General features: G+C 25.7%; 1 protein-coding gene across 3 annotated transcripts in view; it reads right to left on the reverse strand.

The window, feature by feature from the left end:
• Window positions 1–5,013: 5,013 nt before the first annotated feature.
• The window catches only part of LOC122853986 (protein phosphatase 1 regulatory subunit 7-like), a 71,083-nt gene continuing 54,378 nt past the window's right edge, over window positions 5,014–21,718 (reverse strand). Inside the window, exons 1-8 of one of the 3 annotated variants that reach the window (XM_044154415.1) lie at window positions 12,580–12,683; window positions 9,206–9,385; window positions 8,148–8,259; window positions 7,458–7,770; window positions 7,238–7,338; window positions 6,945–7,141; window positions 6,369–6,840; window positions 5,149–6,283 (exon numbers count right to left, since the gene is read on the reverse strand). In XM_044154415.1, coding sequence (XP_044010350.1) covers window positions 6,110–6,283; window positions 6,369–6,840; window positions 6,945–7,141; window positions 7,238–7,338; window positions 7,458–7,500 — 987 coding nt within the window. In that variant the 5' untranslated portion in view covers window positions 7,501–7,770; window positions 8,148–8,259; window positions 9,206–9,385; window positions 12,580–12,683 and the 3' untranslated portion in view covers window positions 5,149–6,109. Of the gene's footprint in view, window positions 6,284–6,368; window positions 6,841–6,944; window positions 7,142–7,237; window positions 7,339–7,457; window positions 7,771–8,147; window positions 8,260–9,205; window positions 9,386–12,579; window positions 12,684–21,718 lie in introns of those variants that run through there. The other 2 variants (XM_044154400.1, XM_044154408.1) reach the window with 2 other exon arrangements.

Consider the following 21,718-nt stretch of genomic DNA (forward strand, 5'->3'; position numbering starts at 1 on the left):
TCATTTTTAGATGTCATTATTGACTATTGTTGTTGTTTTATTTTCTTGTTCGTAATATATTTTCAATTATAATTATTTATACACATATACCAATAATAATTACTCGTGTGTCAATTCGTTAACAAGGTCGTTTTCGAAAAAAAAGGATATTAACAGGAATATAGAAGAGGCAAAGAGGTATTTTGTTTTTTTTCTGGCTTACCTCTTTCCCTGTTCTACATTCCTGTTCAGAAGGAGTTTTTAATCTCTATTTTTTATAATTTTATATTTTCAAAAATATCGAATACCTCTTCGGTCATTCTTTGTTCCTGATACTCGAAAATTTTTTTTTCTATCAAATTCCAAAAAAGTTCTTAAAATAATTGAAAAAAAAAAATTTCGGGTATCAGGAACATAGAATAAGCATGGAAGTATTTCATATTTTTGAAAATACCTCCTTGCTCATTCTATGTTCCTGATACTCCAAAATTTTTTTTTCTATAGAATTTTAAAAAATTTGTGGGACAAAAAATTTTCGAGTATCAGGAACATAGAATGAGCAAAGAGTTATTTTCAAAAATATGGAATACGCCTTTGCTCATTCTTAATAATAGATGGCGCTGAACTTGTTGACTTAAAACATACCTCTTTTCCAGTTCTATAACCCTGATAAAACAACCCTCCTCTATCTATGATATTTCAATGTGTTTACTGTATAATTCCTTAAAAAAACAATAGATGGCGCTGAACTTGTTGACTCAAAAAATACCTCTTTTCCTGTTCTATAAACCTGATAAAACAGCTCTCTTCTATCTATGATATTTCAATGTGTTTACCTTATAGTTCTTTAAAAAAAATAGTAGATGGCGCTGAACTTGTTGTCCCAAAAAAAACCTCTTTTCATGTTCTATACTCCTGATAAAACAGCCCTCGCCTATCTATGATATTTCAATGTGTTTACCCTATAGTTCCTAAGGAAAACAACAGATGGCGCTGAAGTTGTTGGCTCAAAAAATACCTCTTTGCCTGTTCTATAACCCTGATAAAACAGCCGCCGTCTATCTATGATATTTTAATGTGTTTACTCTATAGTTCCCAAGACAAACAACAGATGGCGCTGAACTTGTTGACTCAAAAAATACCTCTTTGCCTGTTCTATAACCCTGATAAAACAGCCCCCTTCTATCTTTGATATTTCAATGTGTTTACCTTATAGTTCCTAAAAAAATAATAGATGGCGCTTCGTGTTGTCCGCAAAAATACCTCTTCCCCTGTTCTATAACCCTGATAAAACAGCCCCCTTCTATCTTTGATATTTCAATGTGTTTACCTTATAGTTCCTAAAAAAATAATAGATGGCGCTGAACTTGTTGACTCAAAAAATACCTCTTTTCCTGTTCTATAATCCTGATAAAACAGCCCTTTTCTATCTATGATATTTCAATGTGTTTACTCTATAGTTCTCAAGAAAAACAACAGATGGCGCTGAACTTGTTGACTCAAAAAATACCTCTTTGCCTGTTCTATAACCCTGATAAAACAGCCCTCCTCTATCTATGATATTTTAATGTGTTTACTATATAGTTCCTAAGAAAAACAACAGATGGCGCTGAACTTGCTGGCTCAAAAAATATCTCTTTGCCTGTTCTATAACCCCGATAAAACAGCCCTTTTCTATCTATGATATTTCAATGTCTTCACCCTATAGTTCCTAAGAAAAACAATAGATGGCGTTTCGTGGTGTGGCGCAAAAAATACCTCTTCCCCTTTTCTATAACCCTGATAATACAGCCCTTTTCTATCTATGATATTTCAATGTCTTCACCCTATAGTTTCTAAGAAAAACAATAGATGGCGTTTCCTGGTGTGGCGCAAAAAATACCTCTTCTCCTGTTCTATAATCCTGATAAAACAGCCGTCGCCTATCTATGATATTTTAATGTGTTTACTCTATAATTCCTGAAAAAAAATATAGATGGCGCTTGGTAGTGTGGCGCAAAAAATACCTCTTTTCTTGTTCTATAACTCTGATAAAACAGCACTCTTTTATCTATGACATTTCAATGTTTTTACCATATAGTCCTAAAGAAAAACAAGAGATAGCGCTTCGTAGTGTGGCGCAAAAAATACCTCCTTACCTGTTCTATAACCCTGAGGAAACAGCCCTCAATATTTCAATGTGTTTGCTTATTATAGTTCCCAAAAAAAACAATAGATGGCGCTGATTTTTCAAAAATATAGAATACCTCTTCGCTCATTCTATGTTTCTAATACAAATCCAAGATTTGTCCATAATTTTTTTTAAATTTGATAGAAAAAAAATTATTCGGGTATCAGGAACGTAGAATGACCGAAGAGGTATTTTGATATTTTCGAAAATACCTCCTTGCTCATTCTATGTTCCTAATACAAATCAATGATTTTTCAAAGAATTTTCAAAATATTTCAAAAAAAAAAATTTTCGAGTATCAGGAACATAGAATGACCGAAGAGGTATTTTAATATTTTTAAAAATACCTCCTTGCTCATTCTATGTTCCTAATACAAATCTAAGATTTTTCGACAAATTTTTTGAAATTTGATAGAAAAAAAATTTTTCGAGTATCAGGAACATAGAATAAGCAAGGAGGTATTTTCAAAATTTTTTTATATTAAATTTAAAAGATTTTATAGGATAATTCTCGGAAAAAACAATAGATAGCGCTGAACTTGTTAACTCAAAAAATATCTCTTTTCATGTTCTACAACCCTGAAAAAAAAGCCCTCTTCTATCTATGATATTTTAATGTGTTCACTATATAGTCCTAAAGAAAAACAATAGATGGCGCTTGGTAGTGTGGCGCAAAAAATACCTCTTTTCCTGTTCTATAACCCTGATAAAACAGCTCTCTTCTATCTATGATATTTCAATGTGTTACCTATATAGCTTCTATGAAAAACACCAGATGGCGCTGAACTTGTTAACTCGAAAAATACTTCTTTGCCTGTTCTATAACCCTCATAAAACAGCCATCTCCTATCTATGATATTTCAATGTGTTTACCATATAGTTCCAAAAAAATACAATAGATGGCGCTTCGTAGTGTGGCACAAAAAATACCTCTTTATCTGTTCTACAACCCTGATAAAACAGCCCTCTTCTATCTATTAAATTTAAATGTGTTACCTCTATAGTTCCTATGAAAAACACCAGATAGCGCTCAACTTGTTAACGCAAAAAATACCTCTTTTCCAGTTCTATAACCCTGATAAAACAGCCCTCCTCCATCTATGATATTTCAATGTGTTTACCGCATAGTTCTAAAAAAATACAATAGATGGCGCTTTGTAGTGTGGCGCAAAAAATACCTATTCTCCTGTTCTATAACCCTGATAAAACAGCATTCCTCTATCTATGATATTTCAATGTGTTTACTCCATAGTTCCTTAAAAAAACAATAGATGGCGCTGAACTTGTTAATTCAAAAAATACCTCTTTGCTTGTTCTATACTCCTAATAAAACAGCCCTTTTCTATCTATGATATTTCAATGTGTTTACTCTATAGTTCCTAAAAAAAATAACAGATGGCGCTAAACTTGTTAACGCAAAAAATACCTCTTTTCCAGTTCTATAACCCTGATAAAACAGCCCTCCTCTATCTATGATATTTCAATGTGTTTACTCTATAATTCCTTTAAAAAACCATAGATGGCGCTGAACTTGTTGACTCAAAAAATACCTCTTTTCCAGTTCTATAACCTTGATAAAACAGCCTTCCTCTATCTATGATATTTCAATGTGTTTACTACATAGTTCCAAAGAAATACAATAGATGGCGCTGAATTTGCTAAGTCAAAAAATACCTCTTTGCCAGTTCTGTACTCCTAATAAAACAGCCCTTTTCTATCTGTGATATTTCAATGTGTTTACTCTATAGTTCCTAAAAAAAATAACAGATGGCGCTGAACTTGTTGACTCAAAAAATACCTCTTTTCCAGTTCTATAACCCTGATAAAACAGCCCTCCTCTATCTATGATATTTCAATGTATTTACCATATAGTTCTAAAGAAAAACGATAGATGGCGCTCCGTAGTGTGGTGCAAAAAATACCTCTGTCCCTGTTCTATACTCCTGTCAAAACAGCTCTCTCTTATCTATGATATTTCAATGTTTTTACCATATAGTTCTAAAGAAAAACAATAGATGGCGCTTCGTAGTGTGACGAAAAAAATACCTTTTTTCCTGTTCTATAACCCTGATAAAACAGCCCTCTTCTATCTATGATATTTCAATGTTTTTACCCATATAGTTCCCAAAAAAATCAATAGATGGCGCCACTTGTTCAAGAAAATTTCAAAAAATATCAAATACCTCTTTGCTCATTCTATGATCCTGATACTTGAAAAATTTTTTCCCACAAATTTTTTGAAATTTAAAAAAAAAAAATTTTTTTCGAAAATACCTCTTTGCTCATTCTATGTTCCTGTTACTCAAAAATTTTTTTTTCTATCAAATTTCAAAAATTCTGTGGAAAAAAAAATATTTGAGTAACAGGAACATAGAATGAGCAAGGAGGTATTTTCAAAAATATGAAATACCTCTTTGCTCATTCTATGTTCCTGTTACTCAAAAATTTTTTTTCCTATCAAATTTCAAAAAATTTGTGGAAAAATCTTAGATTTGTATTAGGAACATAGAATGAGCAAAGAGGTATTTTTAAAAATACCAAAATACCTCTTCGGTCATTCTATGTTCCTGATACTCGAATATTTTTTTTCTATCAAATTTCAAAAAATTTGTGGAAAAATCTTAGATTTGTATTAAGAACATAGAATGAGCAAGGAGGTATTTTCAAAAATATCAAATACCCCTCCGCTCATTCTATGTTCCTGATACTCAATTATTTTTTTTCTCTTATTATTTTTAAAAATTTATGAAATAATCAAACATTTGTATCAGGATTATAGAATGAGCAACGAGGTATTTTCTATTATTTTTTTAGCATTAATAATTAACTGGGACGGGGTAAATAAAAAGAAACCAATTAATAAGTATTTTTTATATAGAAAACATTTATTCAATATTTATTAAAATAGTATGTAGCAGTTGAATATATTTTTTTTTATTATCTTATATAAACAACTTCAATTTCTTTTTTTTTTTTTTGATAATTATGTTTTTTTAAAGAGTACAATCGTTATTAACTTTGTTACAATTTAGCATCTTTTATATCTTTTTCAAAATCTTTCATTAATTATTGTACATAAAATATTAAGTTACAGAAGATTAATTACATCGAAATATACAAGAGTTTTTTAGAAAGATTTATCTTCAATCACCAACATAAGTTTAATGAACAAATAAATATTTGAATTGTTTACACGTAGTGCTGTCTCTTTAATTTTACATTGTTTATCTACTGTAACATATAAATTATTGAAGTGTACAATTTATTCATCTGTTAATATCAATTAAAACAATGTATTGACTTTTTTGATAGAATAAACTGATTACAATGTTACAATGTCGTATTTCTTTCATTAAAAAAATGTAGATTTTCTTGGAAACTTGATGAAAGACATATATAACAACTAAATTGATAAATAATTACCATCGAAATATCGTAATTACTTATGCATTTGTTATTCTTTTGCATATGCTTAGTAAAAAAAAACTATGTTGATATACTTTCGGTGTGTTTTTATAACTATTAACTATATATATCAAGTAAAATATCGTTCAACAAACATTTATAAAAACTAAGTTTACAATTATCAAGTATATTGGAGCCCTCATTAAAACAATTGTTAGTTTCTTATATTATTTAATCAGTGAACATTATTAAACGTTGATTTAACGGGCTGAAGGCTTTTTAAAAATAATTGGTTCCACATATTTAAGGACATCTTCAATATATACAAGACAGCATTGTCTTCTCTAATTATAAATGAGTATAAAATGGATTTTAAAAACCATTGATAACAATGCTGTCTTGTGTATTGTTATTCTTGTTTTTTTTTTTTTTAAATAATTATCTTGTTTATCTTATGAACAATATTGTTAATAATAAAGTAATCGAAAATAATTATTGGAATATTTGTTTCTTTATCTTTTAAACAAATAAAATGTAAAAGAAAAAAAAGAAAATTTATCTGCAAAGTGTTGCATCAAGCTGAACCAACCATGGAACTAAAAGTTTCATTTTTCTACGATAATTTGATTCATCTGTAATTCGATTGTGCTCCAAATAAACTGTTTGAAGTTTTTTATTGTGTTCCAAATTTCCAATTGCACTCCAATCTTCAATTTTATTGTTATTCATCTAAAAAAATAACATAAAACCATTATAAATTAATTTATTAAAATTAATCATATGTTTTATAATTTATTTTTATTGTTATAATTACCCAAAGTTCTTCCAACAATTCCATATGACTTATTCCTTGAATAACAGATATCTGATTTTCAGCTAAATCTAAGGTATTTAAATTTTTAAGATTATCCAATCCCTCAATTGTTGTTATTCCATTTTCAGATAAATACAATTGTCCCAAATTAATCAAATTATCCAAATTTTCAATTTTTTGAATTCTGTTACTTTGAAGACTCAGTACATCCAAATTAACAAGATTATTTATATTTTCAATTTTAGTTATCTTATTTTTAGCCAAAAAAAGTTCTTTTAAATTTATTAAATTTTCCAAATTTTCAATTTTTCGTATTTTATTATCACCAAGTTCTAAGAACATTAATTTTGTTAAATGTGATATATTTTGAATTTTAGTTATTTTATTTGATGAAAGAAATAATTTTTCCAAATTTATTAGTTTATCTAAATTTTCAATAGCTTTTATACGATTGAATGAGATATCAAGTACCCTAAAAAACAAAAATAAAAACGATACACAACAATTAATAAGTATTTTGTTTTTTTTTTGCTTAATTTTATAAATTATTTAGAATAAAATAATTCTCCAACTTACTTGAGATTAACAAGAGTATCCAAATTTTCAATAACAGTAATTTGATTATCACGTATTTCAAGTTCAACCAGTGTTGTTAATGTTTCAAGATTTTCAAGTTTTTTAATTAAATTCCAGGTAAAACATAATTTTTTAATTTTTGTCAATGGCTCAAGATTTTCCAATTTTGATAGTTTTGAATGATTCATGTCAAGTTCCTAGTGTGTAATAAAATAAATATATTATAATGATACCAACTACTCACTAATTCATCAATTGTTTGTTTTTTCTAAATCAATTATAACAATGCTTACTTCAGTATCAGGATCAATAATACATATTTTTTCAGCTTCTTGAATATCATCCTGTTTACTCTCAGACTCAACATCGACAGATCCTTCACTTTTGTCATCATCTATTCAATAAAAATTAACAATAAATTATTATTAAAACTTTTATCTAGCCATAACCATTCTTAGAAAAACTATAAAAACATTATACCTATATATATTGTTATTATTATCAATGACATACCTAAGACAACTGATTTTTCACAAACATCTGAATTTTTCTCCATTATTAGTTTGGTTTTGAATAACTTAATTGTTTCTTTAGACAATTAATAATACGATTAGTATTATTACTGTTGTTGTATGACCTTTGATTGATTGTTAAATATTTTAGAATTAAAAGCAGCTGATTTGCAAGGCTATTTTCATAGTAGTAATTCTTGTCGTTCTCGTTGTTGTTGTTGTCGCTGAGATAAAATTGTAAACATAGCTTTAGGCTTTAGCGCGCGAACTTTTGGCTCTCATGTTTGAATACGAAAAACACAAATCAAATGATCCTGAAACATATTAAATTTAGTATATTAAAAACTTATATTTATTAATATATTTTTAATGTAATATTATGTAAAATTGTTTATATTTTTAAAATTTTTTTGATATAAAATAAATTGAGAAAAAAAAAAAAACAAAATAATAATTATAATTACAAATTAATATAAATTATGAAGCATTAATTTATCAAATAAAACAAAAAAATAATTTTTAAAATGAAAGTTTTTCATAGCTACATACAGGTTAATGTATGAAAAATAAAATATTAATAATATCAGTAAAAAATCAAGCCTGAAAAATTATTTAAAAAAAAAAAAGCAAGTAAATAAATAAAAAAATAATGTAGAGAAATGAAAATAAAAGTTGCTATTGCAAATGATACCTTTCTGCGCACTCTTCATGTTATCTTCTCGTGTTATCTCCACCAGGAAATTGTCTGTACGACCGGATTTACTTGATTTAACCAAGAAGCTGTTCAACATTGCCCATACCATCTATAAAAATGAAAAAAAATAAAGTTGATTTAATTATTTTATTTAAAAATTTATCAATTTCTATTAATTTTTCGAAAAAAAAAAATAATATTAAAATTTATATTTAGTCTAGTTTTAAGAAGATTGTAGAAAGATTTACATTAAATAAATATATTTTTTTTTCTTTTAGCCTCATTTAAACAATTCTATATATCATTTTATATATAGATAAAAAAGTAGTTGAAAAAATAAATAAAGAATAATTGTATTTATTATTATTTTAACGCATGATCACCCAATGGAACTTGGATGAATTTTATATATGCATATATCCCTTTAGCTTAGATGTTGCTGTACCACATTTTCAACTATACACGCACACATATAGTTGAATATTTTTATCGTAAAATATATATATTAAAATGTGGCTATATATTCTATTGGATTTCAGCCACATCTAGACATCGCATGTGGCTGATGTGGTTATTATTTTTTTTTTTTCGTTTTTCGAGAAAGGCGCATATATAATAATTTTTTTTCTATAAATATATAAAACTGGATTAATAACATCAAATTTCTATGAATTTTAATAGTCATTTTACAGTGTTATATATATATATTGTAATAGATAAAGAAAAAAAATTAAATATAATACTAAAATTTATCAAATAATATATTGAAATTTTCAATTGATTTAATTTGAATTTCACATGATAATTAACATTCACTGATAATCAGTAGTTATCAGTTTTCATGGCACTTTGTTTTTGCAATATTCTTTGAGACTTATCAATCATACACGCATTTTGCACATTAATAATTTACATAAATTGCAATCAAGTTAATTTTTTTCTTTTTTTTTTTTTAAATCATGCAATAAATGGTTGTATCATCTATATTGATTTTTATATATGAATTTTTTAATTTTATATATTACTTGATTATTATTTTTTATTATTAATATTACCTGGATATATATATGAAATACAGCTTCCGATGTTGTTAGATGTGTATCATTATCTTTGTTGATAAATTCCCACACTTTATTTTATTTTATTTTATTTTTCATATTACGTCCAGTTGGATTCAACGACTGGCATGTGATCTCGTTTCGTCACTCCTCACTTAATTCTGGTCATTTTCTAAGCTGAAAAAAAAATCAGAAAAAAAATCTTGTATTATAAAAAATGCCAATAAAATACAACTAATATATTTCGAAATGATAAATAAAGCTTATGTAGAAGATGAAACTTAATATAAAAAAATGTTTTAAATAAAATTTACAATAAATAATAATTGTTAGTTAGGGTAATAATATATACCCTAACATTTTTACAGATGTCAAATCAACATATCAAGATATTTTTGATGCAATAGCATATGTAAAAATAAATTTAAAAAAAATGATAAATAATGAGAATATATACATAATGAGAATGTATAGTCAAATGTCAAGGGATCGCCTTGAACAACATTGGGACCAATAAACAGATAATCAAAGCGCGGGAGTTATCGAATAGATCAATATAGTACTGCCTGTTTTATTTACGAATAGAAACAAAAAAAAAAATCAAAGAAGAGAAAGAAAAAAAAATCAAATAGATAAATTTTTTTTTCACTTTAATGATGATAAAAAAAAAAAAAAAACAAAGTAAAATAATAATAATATAACCCGTTTTATATATGAACTACTTATATAAACATATAAACCGACCACGCCCTGGTTCACCACCATCCGCGAGATATTCGCGATTCGCAATATTTGCGTCGTGTGTATTCCTCGATCTATTACGTACCCACCTATATTTCCCATTGCTGTCAAGACCCCACAGCTGCTTATTTTATTATTATTATTATTATTTAATATTTAAACTTATAGTGAATAGACATGTGTAGACACATACATACTTAAATAAATAAATATATAAACAAATAAAATAGTAATAAAATATTTACAAACAATAACATGGCAACAAAAGTCTAAGGAAGGAACATAAAATTCAAGCATCAATAACATTTTTCTTTTTTTTTTTTTAATATATATATATTTTTTTATTTTTTCCATATTAACCAGAGGGGCATTTTAATCCTACGCGTTATAATCTATCGATTCGTTTCGATATTTCAACCGGGATCAGTGTATATGTACACGCAAATAAATAAATTGTGTGGGTGTCAAACAGGATGATCGTCGTAACAGGAAGCGTATATATATATTTAAAAATTTTGCAAGACAATTTTTTTATATCATCTTTTTATTATTATTATTATAATATATATTATTTAATTTAAAAAAAAAAAAGAAATGGTAACTTAAAATAAAATAAATTGAAATATAAAATGAGTTTGCAAGATTTTATCGTAATAATTGAAGATTCATATATATATATATTCATTGTAAGTGTATTGTAAAAAAAAAAAAATCGTGGTTGTTTAAAAAGAAATGAAATTGATCTTCCAAGACAAAAATTTTTTTTATTTCATTTCATTTCGACTATAATAAATAAATAATAATTATAATAATAAGAATAAAATTAATAGGAAAGTATATACATCGTGTTATTTTGATTTGTTGATGTTATTTTTTTACAACAATGAATCTCGTGTATAATATTGATACACGAATGATGCAATGATTTTTATCCAGTACTATAACAAAATCGATCATCGTGATCATACATTTCGTCCTGGTATCAATAAAAGTAGCTAAATTTATCTCTCAGTTACTCACGAACTCGACAATCATTATTATACAATTGACTCGATAGATTTTTCATTTTATTTATTTAAATATATATTGTTTTATTTTTGTTGATGATTATTATAATCAAAATGTTTAGATAAAAAAATTGTTTACTCACAATTGCCATACGTGTCTATTAATTATATATATATAAACAAATAAATAATTACAAGAAAAAATAATAAGAAAAGATGCGTTAAAATAATACCAAATATAAATTTTTAAATGTAAAATAATTTAAGCTTTGATCAATCAATTTAACGGTAATTCGAAAGGAAAATTAAAACGCCCAACACACAAACACACATACACCTATGCATATATAGTTTTATATATTTATTTAGCAATATACTTTTATCAATTTTATATTTATCTCTTTAAATTTCATCAAATGATTAAAATATATTTTTCCAATTATTTTGTATACGATGAGGTTGTTGTTCATATAATGAAAAAAAAAATTTATATAATTTTAATTATCAGTATAATTTTTGATTATCATCATCAGATACTTTTACTAGTAATTAAATTGATAATTTGACATTGATTGGTTAATAAAAAAAATGAATTTAATCGCATCTTGAATTTAATAATAATTTTCTTCTTATAAAATATGCGTGAATTTTATAAAAAAATAATTATCAATATATAAAAATAAAATCAATAGACCTTGAATGTCAATTTGAAAGACAGGATGAAACGAGATTAATATATTTCATTTTTTTTTTTTCATTTAAATAAATATCCCACGGTGTTTTTTGTTTTTTTTTTCTTTTTTATTTTTCGAAGGATATACGCGTATACTTGTTGAAAACTCTCATCGACAAAATTTGACACGTCAATACTTGCAATTTAAGCATCAAGGTCTTGAAATGAGGAACGAATAAGAAAATAATATAATATATACTGTTGGTTAATAAAATAAGTATATGTATATATGGGTGTGTTATACATATATATATTTATTTTATGTATTGCGTAAAATGCGTCTTCTTTGATCCGTATGTATATACATGTACTATAAATCGTTGATTGAACTTTCATCCGGGCCCGTCAAGGGTGTAAGAGAATAATAATAATTTTTTTTTTCTTTATAAAAAGCATACAGGCTAAAAGATTCTGTTGCAGATCCACTCTCATTGCATTTTTTTTTTTTTTTTAGGCGTGGGTATTTTATATTTCAAGAGGAGCAAAGCTGCGTGACTGCCCTTGGCCGAGAAGTAAATATAAAAAAAGCGATTTCGAAACAAGTCATCCTGATGAGAGACTTTTATTTATTTTATTTATATATATATAATTACAATTTTACGCATAAATTTTATATTTGAATGATTTTTGTATATTGGAAAGAAAGTCATATAGCGGACAATAACAAAGTCACAAACTATTTATAATGTTAAGTGCATGCAAGACACATCAGGAAGTTTAAAGCGACATATCCGCATGGATAAAATAAATAAATGTATAGGTAAGGTCTGGTACCGAAACACCTGGGCGATTTAAGTTGCGATAATATATATAAATGAAAAGAAAATATTCACAAACACATATAGTTATTGCGGGTGTGTGCTTTACTTTTGTATTTTTTTTTTACTTACAGTGGTAGCTGCAGTGGGTTCAGGTCCGTTGAATATAATACATGAGAGTCAAGAAAATTGTGCAACTTGTGCGCAACAATTTAGTGCATCAAATGGTAAACTTAATTCATTTTTTTTTTTTTTTTGTTTTATTTTACATTCTCTTGTGCACATGGACCAAAGAGGCGGAAAGATGCCGGCGTGGTCGAGGTGGCCCCCTCATTGCTACTTTGCACTTTTTAAAAAAAGAAAAACTTTTTTTTTTATATATATATTTATTATATATACGTATGTTATATATATATATAATATTTATTGCAAGTTGTGTGAGTGCACAGTGGTCGGGCGTGGTCCCAATGGCCATGGAATGCGCTCACTTTCACCGAGACGAAGCAAAATGAAACAAGATGAAACATACAGACTCCACATGTATGTGATCTACTCTATGCTGCTCAGATCAACTCTGATATATATATTTTTATTTTTTTTTTCTTCTTATTTTCATGTGGAAAAACTATCTCAGGGGTTCAGAATCAACGACATGTTGAATGTTGTGTGTTGCGCACACGTGTACATTTTTATTTAATATATATATATATGCAAAAAAAAAAAGTAAAAAAAAAAAAACAATATTTCTTGACTCTTTTATACATATATACATTTATATATATTTGTATAATTTTTTTTCTTCTCTTACAATGAAAAGAATAAAATAAAATGAACAAGACCGATACGTGATCCTCACTAGTTTTCTGCGGCTTTTATATATGTGTGCATTTACATTACTTTTATTTATATTGTTTTTTTTTTCAAAAGAAAAATAAAAAAAAAGATAGACACTTTTACGACGGGAATACACCTACGTGACTCCACCCGAGATTGTTTCAAATCGAGATCACTCGTGCACGAGCATTGGGAGCTTTTTTTTTTTTATATTTTTTTTTTTTTCATGAGAATATTTAAGGATGTAACGGAATGATTATGCCGAATCTTGTCATATAAATAATTTGTTTTTATTTACTCCAGTTCGTAGACTTTTTTTTTTTTTTGTTTTATTTTTAGTTTTTTAAATAATTTTTTTGAATAGTCACGTCCTGTCCGGAAGTCATGAGACTTTATTTTTATTTTTTAAAAATTATTTCACCATTTGTATAAATGATTTTAAAAATTTCTTCTATATATACTACCATAACCTTTCTCAATATTATTGAATTAAATTTTCACTTTCGCATCATCAATATATACTTTTGCGTGTTTCAAGATTTTTATTTTATATATATGTCCAGTCAACTTCACATGCGAGTTAATTAAATTATAACATAAACTATCCCAGGCTCAAAATGAAAGAAAAAAAAAAAAAAAAATTAAAATAAATTCTGGTGCAATAATGAATTAAATTCAAATCTCGTCCGCACTTTATTAATCAAACCACACACATAATAACGTAAAAACCAGTTTTAAATTCTCTCTATTTTTGTATGATCCTCATTATATTATCCATAAAAAAAAAAAAAAATAATAATAATTTTTATATCATAAAATAATATAAATTTAAAGCTTTATTTATACTAAATCATATTAATTATTTTTACATTATAACTTTAATTTAGCAATGACTATTATCTGCAATATAAATTTAAAATAAAAAAAACTTATTAAAGAATTGCATATGAATGAATGAATCAATCTATGAATGAATAAAAAAAGATGATTAAAAATAAAAAAAAAAAAAAACCAAACTAATATTAATAACAATAATAAATGAATAAATAAAAAAAAAAAGTAAATGATGATGATGATGATAATAAAGATGAAAATGATTTAGGTTAAATATAGTCTATTTGATGCTACCCAGGGAGAGAAGCTTGAATAAAAGAGTAATATAATATATAGGGAGTGTATATGGATGGTACCGTTATGATTGCAGCAAACGCCTAGTAGTACGTATTCAACAACACAAATTCAGTATCATCTACACACTTGGAATTTTTCTTGTTCATGAACAGCTGAATAACTCGGCCTACTGTTATAATAAAAAAAAAAAAAAAAAATGAAGCAGCAACAGCAGCAGCAACAGAAGAAGAAGAAGAAGTTGAAGAAGAGATAAAAGATTCTCACAACATATGGAATGCATTACATTTATACTGTAACGTTATATCCTTTGAATTTTTTATTATTATTATTTATATATATTCTAGATCCATAACCTGTTACAATGACCATTATTGTAGCTGGCATATATATAATATTATACATTTATTTAAAATGTAAAATGATTATTTAAACAGCCTTGATGATAATCATCAAAACAATCATCCCAATGACCAATATATACACTCTTATCATTATTTTATCAATTATATAGTCGAGTGAATATCGTGACTCTTATTTTAATATACAATTCAATGGATCTGACAACGTGCCAAGTTGGTGATGGTCTTGATCTTACTACCCATACAGTGAAAAGGAATTTTAGTTGTTTTTTTTTTTTGCTATTATTATTTTTAGATTGATAATGATATGATGACCTTCTACTACTACTACTATCTACTTGTATGATTAATTAAATATATATACATAAATTCATAATTAATATTTAGTTCTTATAATATATATATTTAAAAAACATGATCAAATTGATTTTAAACATTTTATGTATGAAGCCTTAATAAGAATTAATTGGATGACAATATCGTGATTATGAATATTATATGTATATATTTTTTTTAAGATTAAATATATAAAATCATGTCGTGACTATATATTTATATGAGGAAGCTCAAATTGTCCTCCCTCTGTATCAGTGACATTACAACACTTTAGTATATACCTATGCTTGTGAGTCTACTAATATGGAAAGCTCAAGAAAATAATAAAAATAAAAAAAAAAGTCTCAACTGGATCAGCATTGAATACACCTTGATATATCACATGTCTTTGATTTTTCCTGCTTGGGGACACACACGAGATCTATATCCTATCTTGTTAATATATTTACATTGAGGAAGTCTTAAAATCTCTTTGATAAATCACTGGACATTTCCGTGATATTATTATTCAATTTTTTTTTTTTTTTTTTCATAAGTAAATTGATAAAAAATAATTAATAATAATATGAAAATTTGAAAGAAAATAATATATATTGATTTAAATTATTGATAAAATATGTAAAATATATTTATATTTTTTTTTTTATTTCGAAATTGAGAGCAAAACTTTGCTCTCTGTTTGTATGGTATATACACGCAGATTTCTATTTTGTCGTGATAGGTGTGTACTCCCCCTCGATGTCCAAGTATATATCGAGCAAAAATATACATGAACATATTTATTCTATAAAGCTATAGATATGTGAATTTACGTATTTTAAATAAATATAAATAAATACATAAACGCATATGGAAAGGGAAGACGAATAGTCTTAGTCGGCTGTTTGTTCGATCTCGTATGATCGTAGATAAAATACATATCACTTCCGTATTTTCATCCTCACGTGTATATACTCCATATATAATATGTCTTGTATGACTTTACAATAACTCAACATCCATATTTATATTTATTTCAAATAACACTTATAATATCATGTATCAAAAATTAAAAAAAAAAATATATATATCAATAAATTGAGATATATCCATTATCCTATCAACAAAAATACCTAATCACTATTTTTATTTTTTTAAATTGAAAAAAATTAGTCTTTTTTAAATGATAATAATCATTATAAATTTTAATTATATTGTTGAGCGTATAATAATTGTTATTCTTTGATAAAAACTGATGAATTTTTGTGGGAGAATTTTTGAAAAAATAAAAACTTGAAAATGAAAAGCTCCGCAGAAGACAAATGACACTTGTCATTTTTATAATAAGAAGAATATTTGGTAGACCCTTCTGTCAATTAAATGACAATACATCACATGTAATTTAATTTTTTAATTCTTTTTTTTTTATAAAGACTATACAAATGATTGTTAAATAATCAAAATTGTATTGTGTATATATTATTTTTTTTTTTTAAATGTATTGTTTGCTCATGAAAAATCCTTGAATACTAGAAAGAATTATTAAAAAGTAATAAACTGCTTTCGGCATAATCACGCCTCTATTTTATTCAACTCTCTTTCATCCAAAGATCGATGGATCAATGGATTTTTTCCTTTTAAAAAGAAAAAAAAAAAAAAAATCACTGTTACACGAGGTAACCTGGTATGCCAAGAATCTTGATAAAGAAATAAATTTATCCTCGATATATAAAATACAAAAAAAAAAAAAAACAAAACTATGATGATAAAAAATTAAAATACATAATGATTATAAAAAAAAATTTTTACTAGTATAGGGTGCGGAATCGCTGGAGGTTGTTTAAAATGACGTCATTGTGTTGCTTGAACCGTTAAGTGCAATTAAATAAAAATATATCTTTTTTTTTTTGTTAAATTTAAAATAGTTACAAAACACTTTGTATATATACATATTATTCGCTTCAGTTGATAAAATTATATTATTATTTTCTTTATTATTATTTAAAGAAAATTTTATAACTATATGTCAGATAAAAAAAAAATGTTTTGTGTAAATAATATGTAGACATTATAAAAATGATAAAAAATAAAAATAAATCGGATATAAAGAAGACATAATTCATCTTGATAGTTTCTCATAAAGACATGGATTTTGTTTGCAGGGTTGGAATGTGTGTAAGTAAAACACATTTATTGAAAGATTCAAGTACGTAGTTGAAACATGCATGAACATATTAAGGTGCACCTGCATGCCAGTTTAAAAATAAAAATAATAAAAAAAAATTGTAAAGAAAATAGTAATGGACGTGACTGCCCGATGTACCGTCCTCAAAAAAAAAAAATGCAGGAAGTGGACCGTACAATTTCTATATACACATTGAGATCGAGATCGAGATCAAGTGAATTGAGCAGACTCTCTCTCTTGAAAAAAAAAAAAAAAAAATTGCATCAATTTGAAAAATCGAATTTTATAAAGAAAAAAAAAAAAAAACACAATATGCATGCCCATACGTATTGCTTTTTTCGGAATATTTTTGAATTTAAAATTTTAATTTTCTAATATGGAAAATTTAAAATGGATATACGCATGGAAATTAATTTTATAGTGCCACATTGAGAGCAATCTTTTCTTAACCATCAACAACAACTAGACTCAGTATGTGGGTCATTTTGACCACCAGAAAATAATTTATCATCATCACCACCACCAAGGCTTAATAGAAAAAAAAAATATATATATTTTATTATATTTTGTATAGATGAAAAAATATAATTTTATTGAAATAATAATCAGTTGAAATTAAACAACTTGATAAAGACTTTTTTTCTATAAATATTATATGCATTTAAAACATTCAAGTTACAAATTAAGGACATTCAAATCACATAAATTTAAACGTTAATGAGTATAAGACCCATTGAATAAATAGACATTAATTGCTTCACTTTCAATATATATACTTTCCCGATGAATGTATATTATATATCGATTGAGACTATCACAAACAGTCCATAGTCGGACTAGAGAGTATTTTTACTCTTCGCTTTCATCGCTAAACGAATTGCATGAAAACTAGATCGACCGGACGTGCATTTAATTTTTTTTTTTTTTATTTTAAAATAAATATACTGACACTGATATTACGCCGGAGGGGTAGTAAAAAAAATGATGGTTCACAAAAAAAAAGAAATTAAATTAAAAATCATCGTGCAAAAATATAAAAATCATTTTCTTTTTTTTTGACATTTAAATTGTATAAATTATCTCCGATTAAACCTACGTAAAAATTTTTTCCCTTATAATAAAAAAGGTGTGGAAAATTGTGCGTCTATTTTATATATACCCTGCAAGAGATTAAATATATTTTTCAACCTTCTCTCTAGATTAATAAATAATAACAAAAATAAAATGATATATAAATATAAATTTGAAAAAAAAATTACAACTAAAAAAAAAAAAAAATAGATAGACGGCACACGCCTCAGTGGCACACGAGACATGTCACTGTATGTGACTACATAAATAAATAAATTTATATACATATATATATATTTTATATACAGGTTTAAAAACCTCCAAGATAAGCATGTGCTTGCGGCTTTCTCTGCTGATCAAGCCGCCCACAAAATCAGGCAATCTTGTCTCACGTCTGATATATAGTGTCTGTGGTTTTGTTTTTATGCGCTTCATTCACCACAAACAAAATAATTTTTGTTCTCATCAAAAAATAATATATTTGAAAATATAAAAAAAAAAAAAAAAGTTTTATTATTTATACGTTCTACTTGTTTACAGTAGATTTATTTTTAAATTTACTGTTAAAACAAAAAAAAAAAAATTAATATAAATATACTTTGATTTAATAGCAAGCTTGTTATTGATTTTATTTTATTTTATTTTATTTTTCAATTTTTAAATGAATCAAGTAGAAGAGATGAGTAGTTTAAGTCAATGCTACGAGCGACATGTGTGTAAAGTATATATATATATATATAAATTTATAAATAAAATAATAATTGTCGTGTGGTTTCTTAGTTTTAAAAATTCTTAATGATCCTGTCTTGACTTTCTTTGGTATATACGTTGTCACCAATAGATCCCACATTATATTATGAGAAAATAAGTATCAAATGAATTTGATTGGATTGAAGTTTGAAGATAAACGAGAATACCTTGCTCCACACGCCTTTATATAGTTAAATTATTTGCGCAAAAAAAAAAATATATATATATATTTATAAAATAAAATAAAAAAAATAAATAGAGTATATACTGATTATACACGCTAAGTCATGATTTTAAAATTAATTTTCTTGCAAATTACTGTGTGATGATTAGTTGAAACAAAAATAAAAAAAGAGAAATAGTTTAGATTTAAAAAAAAAAAAAAAAAATACAAAGTAGTATATATATTAAACAATAAAAAAAATTTATATGCAATATTCTTTTTTAATAAAAGGAAACCGGATGTTGCCGAAATCAAATATAAATAAAAAAATATGCAAGTAGATAATAAAAAAAAAAAAAAAAAAGTAATATTTACTTGAATGATAGAAAAAAAATGAGTAAAATAAATAAAACAAGAATTATAGTGAAATTTAAGTGGCAAGTATCGGATCATTTTACTAACGTAAAAAGCAAAAGTAGAATTTTCAATGATCTTCGTAATTTCATTGAATGATTGCACATTGTTTCAATGAAAAATAAAAAAAAAAAAAAAAAAGGTAATATCTTGATCGTATAATTTACAATGATGGCAAAAAAAAAAATAACAAGTAAAATTACTTGAATTTTTATTTCTTTTTTGTATGATTATAATCAGGTGTCGTCTGTGATTTTAATTTTTTTTTCTTTTAATAAATAAATGCGTTTGCATGTTGAAGTAATAAGTAATTTAAAAAAATTAAAATTAAATGGAGGGGTGTCAAGTAAACGAGTGAAAGTAACTATATATTTATGAGGCATTCATGATCCCTCATCTGTATTAGTTAAATTTTTTTCTTTTTTTATTAATACTGAATTTCTTGGATGGAAAAAAAATTAATAAATTAATGTAATTAAATTGTGTTATAATGGATAATTTAATTGTTATTATTTTTATATTAAAAACAGTAACATTTAAAAGTTTTTTAAGCCACTAATAAACAAGCAAAATTAATCAAATAAAAATAAATGAAATTACACCATGTTAGCCACAAAATGGTTACATATATTACTCCATTTATTTTTTTTATTTTTATACCACACACACACTTGTTTTTAAATCTTTAATATTTGAACACGCCTAGTTAAAATTGTAACACAAAAATAAGTGTATGATTATAAATCTCACATTTCGTTATACAGCTATATTTATTGTCGTCATCGTCGTTTTCTTTTTCATACATCAGTTTTTTATTTTATCATCAATATCATTTCAGATATCTTTCCTTCTTAAATTTAACTTTTTTTTATATTTATTATTTATTTATTTTTACAAGAGAGATTGATGAAGGAGTAAAATATCAAAGAGAAGCTGAACAAAATATTTTGACACCCAATGTCGAATATATATTCCATCATAAATAAGTGAAGTTAATCCAAATAAAAAAATAAATAAATATACTTGCTAAATAATTTCAAACGATTATATATTTTTATCTTGTTGAAGTTAAAAAAAAAAAAAACACGATGGTGACGGAACATGAGTTATTTTTTTTATTTTGCCTTCGAGGCAGATATCGTCTTGTCGAGTTAAAAAAAAAAAAAAAAATATGTGTGTGTGATCTGGACATCTTGGATTATTTTTATAAGAGTTAGCCAAGATATGTCGCAAGTTTTATTATATATTCTTTACAACATCTATGTGTCCTGTCTCAAAAAAAAACTCTCTACAATTCAGATTAACTGACGTCAATTTGACAGTAAATGAAGATGCAAATTAATCTTATAATTTTTTAAAATAATTTAATAACGGTAAAAAAATAATAACAAATAATTAGTTATGTATGTGTTTGTGTGTGGTATATATATACATTGTGAAAATAAGATGCAATGGTAGCACGTCAAATTCACTCAAGGATGTTCATGGAAATAAATTAAATTAGAAAAAGAATCAAGTCGGACATTATTACTATATAGAAAGGACCACCCATGACTTGACCCTACCCAAGCTATTGGAGAATCATTCAATAGACACACACGTATAAATATATGCAATAGTTTTCCTCACATTATTCTATATCTATATATAGCCCTTATGCCTAACATCATCAGGTTCATGCGAACATTCATACTGGTAAATCATATAAACAAGTATACACTTAACTCTCGTGATCTTGTAAAACCATCATTTTATTTTATTTATTATATTTTAAATTTTATTTTATGTATTGTCATCGATTTATCTTTATTGGCGTTGATACAATAACTTGAATTAAATATATCAATATCATAAATATATATAGATACTTGTTGCGGTCTCTTTTAAATATTATTTATTTTATTTATTAATGATTGTCAAGTACGTCAAGCTCCACAAATTTATAAAAATATATATATCTACAGTATTCACCTACAAGAGATCTTCTAATAAAAACTAAAAAGGATTGTCTTTAAATTTACTGAGCGAGGGAACAATTGAGAGCTAAGA

The sequence above is a fragment of the Aphidius gifuensis genome, linkage group LG1 (assembly GCF_014905175.1).
Source record: "Aphidius gifuensis isolate YNYX2018 linkage group LG1, ASM1490517v1, whole genome shotgun sequence".
NCBI classification, from domain to species: Eukaryota; Metazoa; Arthropoda; class Insecta; order Hymenoptera; family Braconidae; genus Aphidius; species Aphidius gifuensis.